General features: G+C 42.7%; 2 protein-coding genes across 3 annotated transcripts in view; one reads left to right on the forward strand and one right to left on the reverse strand.

The window, feature by feature from the left end:
- Nucleotides 1-12,791, forward strand: part of GCSAML (germinal center associated signaling and motility like) — a 120,316-nt gene that overhangs the window by 31,681 nt on the left and 75,844 nt on the right. The window lies entirely within an intron of this gene.
- Nucleotides 8,759-9,776, reverse strand: LOC140639326 (olfactory receptor 2C3). Its single transcript, XM_072837704.1, has one exon. The coding sequence runs from the start codon at nt 9,774-9,776 to the stop codon at nt 8,814-8,816; it is 963 nt and encodes a 320-aa protein (XP_072693805.1). The 3' UTR covers nt 8,759-8,813.

Below are 12,791 nucleotides of genomic sequence, written 5' to 3' on the forward strand. Positions count from 1 at the left end.
ATATCTATTCATTCCTTGTTTTTGTGGATTGTTCCACTGAACTTCTTCTTAAGGGGGAATTTTAAGAGTCCCCCTTAAAATTTATTGCAGAGCTGGGTTTGGAGGTCACATATTCTTTCAGTTCCTGCCTGTCTTGGAGGCTCTTTATCTCCACTTCTATCCTGAATGAGAGCCTTGCTGGATAAAGTATTCTTGGTTGCATGTTTTTCTCATTTAGGATCCTGAATATATCTTGCCAGCCCTTTCTGGCCTGCCAGGTCTCTGTGGAGAGGTCTGCTGTTACCCTAATATTCCTCCCCATAAAAGTCAGGGATTTCTTGTCTCTTGCTGCTTTAAGGATCTTCTCTTTATCTTTGGAATTTGCAAGCTTCACTATTAAATGTCGAGGTGTTGAACGGATTTCATTGATTTTAGGGGGGGGTCTCTCTATTTCTTGGATCTGAATGCCTGTTTCCCTTTCCAGATTAGGAAAGTTTTCAGCAATGATTTGTTCAAATACATATTCTGGCCCTCTGGCCCTTTCGGCGCCCTCGGGAACCCCAATTAAACATAGGTTTTTCTTCCTCAGGCTGTCGTTTATTTCCCTTAATCTATCTTCATGGTCTTTTAATTGTCTGTCTCTTTTTTCCTCAGTTTCCCTCTTTGCCATCAACTTGTCTTCTATGTCACTCACTCGTTCTTCCACCTTGTTAACCCTCATCATTAGGACTTCTAGTTTGAATTGCATTTCCTTCAATTGATTTTTAATTTCTGCCTGACTGGATCTAAATTCTGCAGTCATGAAGTCTCTTGAGTCCTTTATGCTTTTTTGTAGAGCCACCAGTAGCTGTATAATAGTGCTTCTGAATTGGCTTTCTGACATTGAATTGTAATCCAGATTTTGTAACTCTGTGGGAGAGAGGACTGTTTCTGATTCTTTCTTTTGAGGTGAGGTTTTCCTTCTAGTCATTTTGCTCAGTGCAGAGTGGCGAAAAACAAGTTGTATTGGGAAAAGGAGCAAAAGAGAGGAGAGAAAGAAGGTACAAAAAGAGAAAAAGAAAAAAGAGGAAAGGAAGAAAAAAGGAAGAAAGAGAAGAAAAAGAAAGAAAGGGAAAAAAGGGGGTGGGGGAGCAATCAGAAATCAAAAAACAAACAAACAACAAACAAACAACAAACAAACAAACAAAAAACCCCAAAACCACGGGGGAGTATCTTCTGCTTCTGTATACTTTAAGTCCCCTGACTTCCTTTGGAACTTGTCCGTCTAGCTGGTCTTCTGGGGGAGGGGCCTGTTGTGCTGATTTTCAGGTGTTAGCACTTGGGGGAGCTGCTCTGCCCCCTGCCTGGTGCAGGGCTCACTGGGGTTGTTTACCCCGTGAGGCCCCAGGAGGAACAACCGCAGTGGCAGGGCCAGCTCTGGATCCCTGGAGTCAGCTCCTGCAGTCACCATGGAGCTCTCTGTCTACAGGGCCTGGAGGCTCCGGGGCGGAGCCGCTGATCTGCTCAGCTTGGCCAGGAGCGTCCTTGCTGTCCTGGGCCCTCCCGGCCTCTGCCTGTCCCGGGGGGATGCCGGATCCTGGGCTGTGTCCCGGCGCCCTGTGCTGGGGGCCTGCGCTGGTGGATTCGCAGCCCCCTCCGCGGAGCCGCCCCCGCGCCCCTCCGAGCTGCTCCCCCCCCCGGAGCCCCCTCCGCGGAGCCGCCCCCCGAGCCCCCCCGAGCCGCTCCCACCCCGCAGCCCCCTCCGCGGAGCCGCCCCCGAGCCCCTCCGAGCTGCTCCCGCGCCGCAGCCCCCTCGGTGGAGCCGCCCCCGAGCCCCCCGAGCTGCTCCCGCCTCGCAGCCCCCTCCGCGGAGCCGCCCCCGAGCCCCCCAGCTGCTCCCGCCCCACAGCCCCCTCCGCGAAGCCGCCTCCTAGCCCCCCGAACTGCTCCCGCCCCGCACCCCCTCCGCGGAGCCGCCCCCGAGCCCCCCGAGCTGCTCCGGGTCCCGCCGTGCGCGCTGCAGCCCTTAGGGAGCTCGGCGCACTCTCCTGGGTGCGCAGTTGCTGTTACTGTCCCCGGGAGCCCGAGGGCATCCCCGCCCTCCTGGGTCCTGCTCCAACTCCCCGCGAGCCCCTTTCCGCCCGGGAAGGTCGGTGCAGCTCCTGCTTCTCCGGAACGGGGCTCTCCTGTCCTGGGGACACTCGCCCCGGCCTCAGCCCGGCTCCTCGCGGGGCCCCTCCCCCTTGGAGGCCTTGGCTATTTATTTATATCATTTAATATCCTTTTGAATAGACAAGTAATCTAATAAGTAAACTGAGTTCTGTGAGCCACTATAGTAAAGTAATCAAACCTGAGTCGGGAGTTATGGGAACCTCTGATTTACAGCTGGTGGGTCAGAAGCACAGTGTAAGACACCTGGACTTGCAATTGACATCTAAAGTGGGGACAAAAAAAAAAATAAAGTGGGGACAGTCTGGGACTGAGCTCTTAACCTGGGGGGTCTGATGGTATCTCTGGGTAGAGTAGACAAACTGGGTTAAATTATAACACTCAGTTTGTGTCAGGGAATTGTTTGGTGTGATAAAAACACCCAAATACAAATATAGCCCAGATCAGTCCACTGAGGGATGAAGTGGAAACACATTTCCATCATCTCGTGTTCCTGTGGTCAGTGTATCTTCATTTCCAGGCTCTGCATGCTTAAATTCATCATGATCTTCACAGCAAGCAGTATGCAAGGAGACCCACTATGCAAGTGGGGAAACCAAGGTTAGCCTCTGATTCAGCACATTCACAGGGCTCTAGGGGCTCCACTTGTACCATGTGTATTGCATTAGACTCTTTTTATCATAGATTAAGTAATGATTGCTGTTATACAGATACAAAAATATTCTGGGCGCAGTTTTGTCTTTCCGGCATTAACCACATACAGAATGGACTTTCACAATGCCTTAACCATCACCACGGCATCTCGTACAATACCACCTGTGTCCAGGGAACACATTTTAAAACAAAGGGAGAGTGGTATTAGGGTCACCATTGGAATTTATGATTCTTACTTCATACTTTAGTGTTCAGAAGCAGCAAGCTGGAGAGATTGATGGAATGGACCAGTAAGGTTCAGATATGGGACAAGCTGAGAAATGATACTGCACAGATAATCACTGCTTTCCTACAGGAGCAGTAAATGCCCAAAGCCTGCAGTCAGTGTGTGAGGCCATCTTCCCCATAACTTGACACCTGGATCCAGGAACCAATGAGTGAGATGAGAGTGTCTTCACTCACTGTTATACATCATAGTCTAGTTGAAAAGTTTTGCTTGGAGAATGTCACTTAAAGTTTGGGCTTGGTGAGTATGATGGTTAATCTGATGTATCCCCTCGGCTAGACTATTAAACCCAGTTTTTGTTCAAACACCAGCCTAGACGTTGCTATAGAGATATTTTTTTAAAAATATGATTAACAGGGATCCCTGGGTGGCGCAGCGGTTTGGCGCCTGCCTTTGGCCCAGGGCGCGATTCTGGAGACCCGGGATCGAATCCCACGTCGGGCTCCCGGTGCATGGAGCCTGCTTCTCCCTCTGCCTTTGTCTCTGCTCGCCCCTCTCTCTCTCTCTGTGACTATCATAAATTAAAAAAAATATGATTAACATTAAATCAATAGACAAAGTATATTATCTTCTAAGGTATAGGTGGATGTCATCCATGCAATGAAGGCCTTAAGAGAAAAGAATGAGTTTCCCTGAGGATGAGGAAATTCTGACGTCAGACTGCCTCTGGATTCAAGATGTAACATTAACTCCTGCCAGAATTTCCAGCTTGCTGGCCTGTCCTGCAGAATTTGGATTTGCCAAACTCCAAATCACATGAGCCAATTCCTTAAGATTAATCTCTCTTCTCTATCCTTCCTTTCTTCCCTCCCTTCCCCTCCCTCTCTCTGTGCCTATGTTTATTTCTTATCTACCTATCTATCTATCCATCTATCTATCTTTTTAACAGATTTTATTTATTTATTCATGAGAGACAGACAGAGGCCAAGACACAGGCAGAGGGAGAAGCAGACTCCATGCAAGGAGCCGACATGGGACTCAATCCGGGTCTTCAGGATCATGCCCTGGGCTGAAGCTGGCGCTAAACCGCTGAGCCACCCAGGCTGTCTGTCTTTGTCTATCATCTATCTATCTATCTATCTATCTATCTATCTATCTATCTATCTATCATCATCTATCTATCTATATCTATCTATCTATCATCTATCTATCTATCTATCATCTATCTGTCATCTATCATCTATCATCTATCAAACTTGCATTGCTGTTTTAGAATGTTGCAAGGAGAAATAATTGGGGAAGAAACTTCTGGTGCCCAATAGTCCTGCACAAGGAAAAATACAACATTCCAACAAAGCTAAGATATCAAATACTAAAATCCCACAGGAATTAAAAAGGATGAAGTTATGGTTCACCTCACCAGGTAAAGAATCCCTTTCTAGTTAAGATGCTGAAAAGAAGTTAGGGGAACATGGTTTGGATGGTGAAAGAAAAAGCTGTGACTAAAAGCTCTTATCTTATACTTCTCATGAGTAATGGGGATTGTTAGCAGCTATGTTTTAAGTTAAATTATTGCCCTCCCTTCTATCCTACTAAGTTATGTGAAAAACAATGGTGGTGGCTAATATTTTAGGTCTCCAAGAATTTATTCCTGAATTGATCACTTCTTGTGATATAGTAGCTGTTTATATGTCCCTGAAGTTGGAGATGTGAACTTTCACCTAAATTAGAGACCAGTAGAGAGAGGAAGAGCAATGAAGATGGACTCTGCCCCAGGAGCTTCACCCTCTACTTTGTCCAACTTGCTCTGTGTTCCACCTGCAGAGATAACACCAGTGGGACTGTAGCCTTTAGCTTGTGGTTATATTCAGCTAGTGGGGGGCCATAATAGGAGGTAGAAAAGAGGGAGTAGAGTTAGGTCAACACAGTGACCCCTGCTCTTTCTTATTGGGAGTGCCACATCTGTATGTTTCTCTTCCCTAAAAATAATAGCTCCTCCTGAACATCTGACACCACACAGCCCTTCTGTCTTCGGGTTCCTGTAACTGCTGCTGTCCTCTTGCCTTTGTCCACAAGTAATCATGGTCTCCACCGGGACTAGCCCCAGTTAAGATACTACCCCTGGAAATTTCTCTGCAGTCTGCCCACACTACAGATGATTTTCTCTTTATTAAATATCATTCAAATGACCCAATTTTATATCTGTTTCTCAAGGGGACCCTGATTAACACAATTTTCCAGTAATTGCCTGACCAGTTTGATTATAAACCCAGGTCCTCTGGCTCAAATCCAGACTCATTTCCATTCTTCCTCATAGCTGAGGTGGGATGGCAGGTTATCTGGAAGACAGCTTTGGTTTCCATTACCTTAATAAATAAAGAGGAGTGGCACTCTTTTTTCACGTCAGAGGCAGACATGTTACCTGAGTACCACTCTTGATCCTGGCACCTGAAGTGCTTTATAGAGAAGCATAGAGTGGTACAATATGAAATAGAGAATCAATGAAAACAAATAGATATGATGTAATTTTGGTATGCATGTGGATTTCACTTTTTAAGGCATATTTGTGAAGTAAATGGAATTATATCCACAATCTATTTCCCTCCCCAACTGCCAGTATGTGGCCAATGTTTGTGAAAAAAAATGCAATTCTTGTGATATTTTTCACAATAATAAATATCCCATGGAGTATTTTAAGAAAATAATTCAATAAAAAAGAAACCTTCATATATCCCATAACATAGCAAAACATAAAGATAGCCTAAATGTCTACAAATAGAAATACGTGGAAACTAAAGAATACCTACTGATTAGACTGTCATGCATTATTTCCAAAAACATCATGAGACTGTGCTAGTGTGAACATTTTTATGTCATTTAATGAATAAAGGACTCAAGAAGAAGCAGGGCACTCTGAAACTGCCTGGATTAAAATATGAGCTTCCTGAATCTACGTTCTGTTAATTTGGGCCTCAGTTTCCTCATTTATAAAACGGGGACAGGGGCACCTGGGTAGCTCAGCTGTTGAGTATCTGCTTTTGGCTCAGATCATGATCCCGGGAATCGAGTTCCACATCGGGCTCCCCGCAGGGAGCCTGCCTCTCCTTCTGCCTGGTCTCTGTCTCTCTCTGTGTCTCTCATGAATAAATAAAATCTTAAAAAAATAAAAATAAAACAAGGACAATGATGATGCCTAATTAATCACTTTAGTGTGAAAATTAGATGAGCGAAGCCAGATAAGTTGTTTAGAAATGTACCTGGCAGTACTAAGCAGCTATGACTTCAGGTATGTCAGCTGTCATCAACTACGTATGTCAGCTGTGATGGCTGTCATTACCATTGGTAAAGGAAATAGAAAGTTATACCTGTACTGTACTAATCCTTGCTTGTGAATGAGCAAACAAGGGAACTGGGTAGAAGAAAATATGGAAAACCATCAATATGTGGATAGAATGCAGGTAACTTTTTGGTTTTACAAATTTTTTATAATCTTATTTTATGTTTACAATAAATATATACATGTGTGAATCATTGGTTCTCATTTTCTACAGACCTGTAGACTCTTCACTTCCATTAGCAATGAAGCTGTTTTAAGGAGGCAATCGTTGATAAAGCTGGGCCGTTATCAACACCAATGCTCTATCTGTGTATATTAAGACCCAGATTTCCCAATATATGCTGGTATTAACCATATGAGAATCTATATGTCACATTTAGAAATGTGTTTAATTCAGAGAAGTGGAGGGACATTTTCTGGAGGTGTGAATCTCAAGGGGAAAGGCCACCTAAAGAATAACTGTGAAAATATTGTTGCAAGTACATGATTTTGTGGATTCCTCCCCTTAATCCAAGGCTAAAACACAAATGAATGCCATCTTTTCTGTCTGATCAGAATATTCTCATTTCTAAAATGGCAACATCATCAACTTTACAACACTATTTTGAGATTTAAATCAATAAAGTCAATGACTGCTCTGTGAACTTGATTTATCTGTCTTAGGGTAGTGTGGTGTGCTCATTTTTATAACAACCAGAAATGGGTCTCATTTTAAGAATGAAGGAATGGGGGTTCCTGGGTGGCTCAGTTAGTTAATTGTCTGAGTCTTGATTTCAGCTCAGGTCATGATCTTAGGGTCCTGGAATTGAGCCTGGCGTCTGGCTCCATGATCATTGAGGAGTCTGCTTGAGATTTTCCCTCTCTCTCTCCCTCTGCTCTTCCCCCTACTCACAAGGTACTCCCTCTCTCTCTGAAATAAATAAGTGTTAAAAAAAGAATGAGTGCATGCTTGGACATGTGAGTAAAGTAAGCAAATGTACTAATGAATGAATGAAAACATCTTTACATATATTGAAACAGGAAGGTATATAGTTGAACAGTAAAATCAGTAATTCAGTAGTTAGAGATAAATCAGTGCAGTATATTATTGATGAAACTGCTGATGTACTGGCAATCAATTGCAGTTCTACTCCTGAGATGTTTGCATTTTCCAACTCCTACTACTGAAGGGATATGGACTGTTTTACTCCCAACAATTCTGACACTAAATGTGTGAGACTTTTCCACACCAATAGTCAATTCTCCAACTCTCTGGACACCTATATTAAATGAAATTCTGACACTAATACCCAGAGTTAGCACAGACTCCTGAGGTTTGAGTGCTCAGTCCCAACAAGACTGCCTCAGTTCAGAAGGCAGTTGTCAGTGCCAGGTTGCCACCACATATATGACCAAATGGCTATAAAGAAAGGGTTCCCATGATCCTTACCTCAACTTTAATAATTTGCTAAAATGTTTCACAAATCACAGGGAAGCACTTACTGATTTATTATAAAATATAAAATAAGAACAACCAATGAAAGATGTACATGAGGTGAGGTCTGGAAAGTTCCCTAGTGGATATCTATTACTGTGGAGTTTGGGGTGTTGCACTTAAATCTCCAAACACCATCATTTAGGAGTTTTAAGGAAGTTCCATTTAGTAGCCATGATTGATTAAATTATTGGTCATTGGTGATTGAACTCAGCCTTCAGCCCTTCTTCCTTTCCTGAAGGTAAGGGAAGGTCTAAAGGTTCCAACCTTCTAATCACATGGTTGGTTTCTCTGGTCACCAGCCTCTATCCTGAAGCTATCTGCAGGCCCTGCTTTGAGTTACCTCATTGGAATAAATAAGGTATGATGGAAATGGCCTCATTATGAATAACTAAAGATATACCTCTCACCCAAATCACTCAAGAAATCCCAAGAGCCCTGGAAACTGTGTCATTAGGCACAAAGACCACGAAGGATTATATCACAAAAGATTGCAGGCAAAATGGTGAACATGTGTATGGATAGATAGATCTAGAATTAGATCTCAGCATAAGCCCTTAATAGTTTTGTGATTGCTTAACCTTTATCAAATTAATAATATTTGCCTTGTGGAATTGTTACAAATATTAGGAAAAAAATGAAAAAAAACTTCACACAGATTAGTCATATCCAAAGTCAATTAGTATAAACAATTAACAAAATAACAATGAACATATATAATTATACAGGCAATTAACAATAGGAGAATTAGCATATATATTACATGTATATAACAATATAAATGGCTAACAAAACAATAGGTTTAGTAACAAATAGTAAAATACTTTCTCTTTGCCTTGGCTTGGAAATGATGTATGAGCACACTCATATCAGATTGTCATCTACCTTGAACTCCAGCAACATTGGAACAGAAACTACATCCCAAGTATCCTGCCACTCCAATCAATTTTGATATATTTCAATCTTCTCTTTCTCCTCACTAGTTACTAAAGTGTCTAAATATGCCCCCATGGCCCTGCAAAGCCACAGCACTTCTCTAACACAATGTGCCTGAGAGCCGTCTTCACATCCTTGTTCCTGAGCGTGTAAATCAAGGGATTCAGCATCGGGGTGATCACAGTGTAGAAGAGGGCTATGAACTTGCCCTGTTCATGGGAGTTACTCTTGGCTGGCTGGAGATACATAAAGATGATGCTCCCATAGAATAGAGCCACAACTGCCACATGGGAGGAGCAAGTGTTGAAGGCCTTTCTCCGTCCTTCTGCTGACCTGATCTTCATCACAGCCCAGGCAATGTGGCCATATGAGACCAGGATGAGACCCAGGGGCAAGACAACAAAGATAAAGCTGGCCACATACATCTCCACCTCATTGAGGCTGGTGTCCACGCAAGTCAATTGCATAATGAGGGGCATCTCACAGAAGAAGTGATCAATGCGATTGTTCCCACAGAGCGGCAGGAGCATAGTGAGTGTGGAGCCCACCATGCTGGTGGTCAGACCCCCAAGCCATGAGGCGAGGGCCAAGCTGAGGCAAAGCTGTGGATGCATGATGATGGTGTAATTAAGTGGCCTACAGATGGCAGCATAGCGGTCGTAGGACATGACTGCCAAGAAGACACATTCAGTCGCTCCCAGCCAGTGGGAGATATAGAATTGGACCACACACCCTCCGTAGCTTATGGTTTTCTGTGGTCCCCAGAGGTTGACCAGAAGTTGTGGGACAATGCTTGTGGTAAAGCTAATGTCAAGGAAGGAGAGGTTAGCAAGAAAGAAGTACATAGGCGTGTGGAGGTGCACATCCATGCAGGAAACCAGAATGATGATGCCATTGCCCAAGATAGACACCACGTAAAACCCTAAGACAATGATGAAGAGGATGGATTCTAGGGAGGGTCGTGCAGAGAAGCCCAGGAGTACAAAGACTTCTGGAGAACTTACATTGGCTATTCCCATCATCATGTGAAGCCAGGAGTGGGGCAAAAAGGCCACCTGTGGTGAATGGGGGTAGGGGCACAGAATATGAAGCCCCAAGTGATTATATCAGTTAGCAAACTTCAAACATAATTTTATACTTATTTTGTTGAAAGCATCTACTCAAATGCTCCATGGATGATGTTGCATCATCTTCTTGAAGGCCATTTTGGAGAGACATGAAAATATGCATACCTAGCAGAAAATGGACATTCATGTAAAGTTCTTGGCACTGATTATTTTATTGAAACATTGCTTCTAGTAGCAACATCTGGAGTCAACCTGAATGTTTAGTGATGAGGTTTTTCTTGGGTAAAAGATGGCATTTCATGTGATGAAACACTACAGAGGCACTAAAATCATGCTGGTGGTAGTCATTCTCCAGTTAATGGGCACATGGAGTCCATCATATCATTTCTCTTACTCTTAAATCCCACAATCAGCAAATTTTTGCTTTATCATTAAATTCAGATTCCATCACTTCTTCAGCCTCCCTGCTACCACCCTGGGCTATGCTGTGATAAATCTAATATCCTAACTTGTCTTTTTGCTTTCTGCCTTAGTTCCCTTCAGAGTATTCTCAACATAGCAGCCGGAAAATTACATTAGGATACAATATGATCATATTGCTCCACTGCTTAGCACTCCTGTTTTCCTAGAGCAAGGCTTGCAGTGCCTTTCCCCCAAGACATCCATCCACAGCTCAACTTCATACCTCCTTCAGGTTGTTTTTCAAAAGGAATCTTTCATTGAAGCAAAAGCATTATTTTTCAAAGTGTTTATTTAAGTTCTAGTTAGTTAACCTACAGTGTAATATTAATTTCAGGTGAACAATATAATGATTCAGTACTTCCATACAATGAAGCAAAGGTGCTACTTAGTATTGAAACTCCTCCCAGCTCCCTTTCTTCCTTTTCTGCTTTATTTTTATTCATAGTACTTATCACTATAGGACAAACACGCTAGTCTGAGTTACTATGTTTGTACCTCTGCTAGAGTTTAAACTCCACGGACTTCTGGAAACTTTCAGAAAGTTTACTCTGTTTGCTTCTGTCTCTGCAATGCCTAGCCCAGTACTGATACACAACTATCCCTCAATCAATAGTCACTGAATGAGCAAACTGTGAAACAGGTCACTAGAATGTGTACATGGTTATAGTGACAGAAGAACCAGAGTAATATGAAGGCATCATTAAGGAATGCTCAGTGTAATCTCACAGTAGTGTTGTCAGGAAGGAACTCTTGGAACTGCCAGAGTCACGTACTGCTGACATTATTCCTTCTTCTTATGCAGGATGAAGAAAGCAAACCTTCAGACCACGCAAGAAGCTAGAAATCCCCATAGAGAAACATGGACATCTTCAGTGTGCTTCAGATGTCCTTGAAAAGTTCTGAAGTCTTTCTTACAAAAACATTAATATATTTCTTCCTTGTCTTTTAAAAGGAAGAGTAAGTGCATTATAATTAGAAATCATGCAAGTATGAAGAACAGAGCAGCTATAAACTCAACGATCCCTTTCAAAATCCCAGGGAATGAAACTTGCTCATCTCTAAAACTGGAAGTTGACCAAGTTAAATAGAATTTGAACACACATGTTTATTCACAGATTTTCAAAGTACCTGTAGAGTTTCCATCATGCACATGTAAAAATGGGGCTCAGAGAGCTTCAGGCATTTGCCAAAATTTATGCACAGAAACCAGTGTGGACCTCACAGAGCCATAGAACTGAGACAGTTGTCTGGTTTGCAAATCAGAGAGCAGAGCAGCAGTGATGCTCTGAAAAAGCATCTGGGAAATAGATTGTGACCTCCTGCAAACTGGGGAAGCATAGAGAGCCACAAGGACATGGGTGGCTTCCTAATGTGGGTGTGAGAGAGAAGTCACCAAGGGTATCTTGGTCAGATATGTGCATCTGAGCCACGACACGATGAGGTGATCACCCCACACAGAGAATCATCTTAGATGAGTGAATGAGAACATGGAAAAGTAAAGGACAAAACTCAAAACTCTATGTCCCCTGAGGATGTGTCCCCTCCATGGAGATTTGGAAAATTTGTAGATTCACTTATGAAGAAAATGTATGAATATCAAGAGATGGCCACCATAAGGTCAGTCATGGAGATAACAGTTCAGTAGAGTTTCTGAGGAAGTAAGGACCTTTGTGGTGATATGATCTATTTCTAGAAATGTTCATGGTTTACCCAAAGTACCAGAGCTGATCAGTGCTGGGGTGAGCTTGAGCTACACCCAAGACATTCAGATTCTTAGTATGAAAATAACGCTACCAGCAAAGGAGGTTTGCTCATTTGCAGAGAATCACCAACGCAGTCACAATAATCATTCTTGAAAATGTGACCTCGCCCCAAGTCCTGTGGTACTATGACAAAGAAAGATAACATAGTGACAGTTGTGAAAATGTTTTGAGTTCACATTTTAAGTCAATTATGCAGTCACAAACTCTTCTTCTGGCTGTAGGTAACCTGACAAAATACCAGACATCCAGAAGAACAAATCAGATTATTGAAATGGATCACTGTTCATCAACTTTAACTGGAATTACCAGAAACTTTGATCCCAATTCATCTTAAATATCATAAAAAACCACAAACAGACAAATGAACAAGCAAACAAATCCAAGAATGTCACTTACAGATGGTGGGCTAGCTGCAGCACCTCCCTCTATGGAGAGTGGAAATGTTGAATAATGGGGAATATTTTCCTTCAAAGATTGGTAAAACCCATGAATTCAATGGATGTGGCATTAAAAAGTAGGGAAGTAGCAATGGATTTGGAGAAGCCCTAAAAATATTGGAAATCTCCGTCTTTGGTGGCAGAAGTCTTAGATTCTGTTCAAATGCATGTCTAAAGAACACATTTTTAAGTTTTAAAATCAGAATAGGCTTACATTAGAAAGAAACACTTTTTTCCTATGAAAACTGTTAACAAAAAGAGTGAGGATGACTCTCAGTGTTTCCAGGAAGAGAAATATATGCCAACTC

The sequence above is a fragment of the Canis lupus genome, chromosome 9 (genome assembly GCF_048164855.1).
Source record: "Canis lupus baileyi chromosome 9, mCanLup2.hap1, whole genome shotgun sequence".
Lineage (NCBI taxonomy): Eukaryota > Metazoa > Chordata > Mammalia > Carnivora > Canidae > Canis > Canis lupus.

What these genes read in the sequence shown, in the direction of transcription:
- LOC140639326 (XM_072837704.1), bottom strand. Translation starts at nt 9,776, where the DNA reads ATGATGGGAATAGCCAATGTAAGTTCTCCAGAAGTCTTTGTACTCCTG.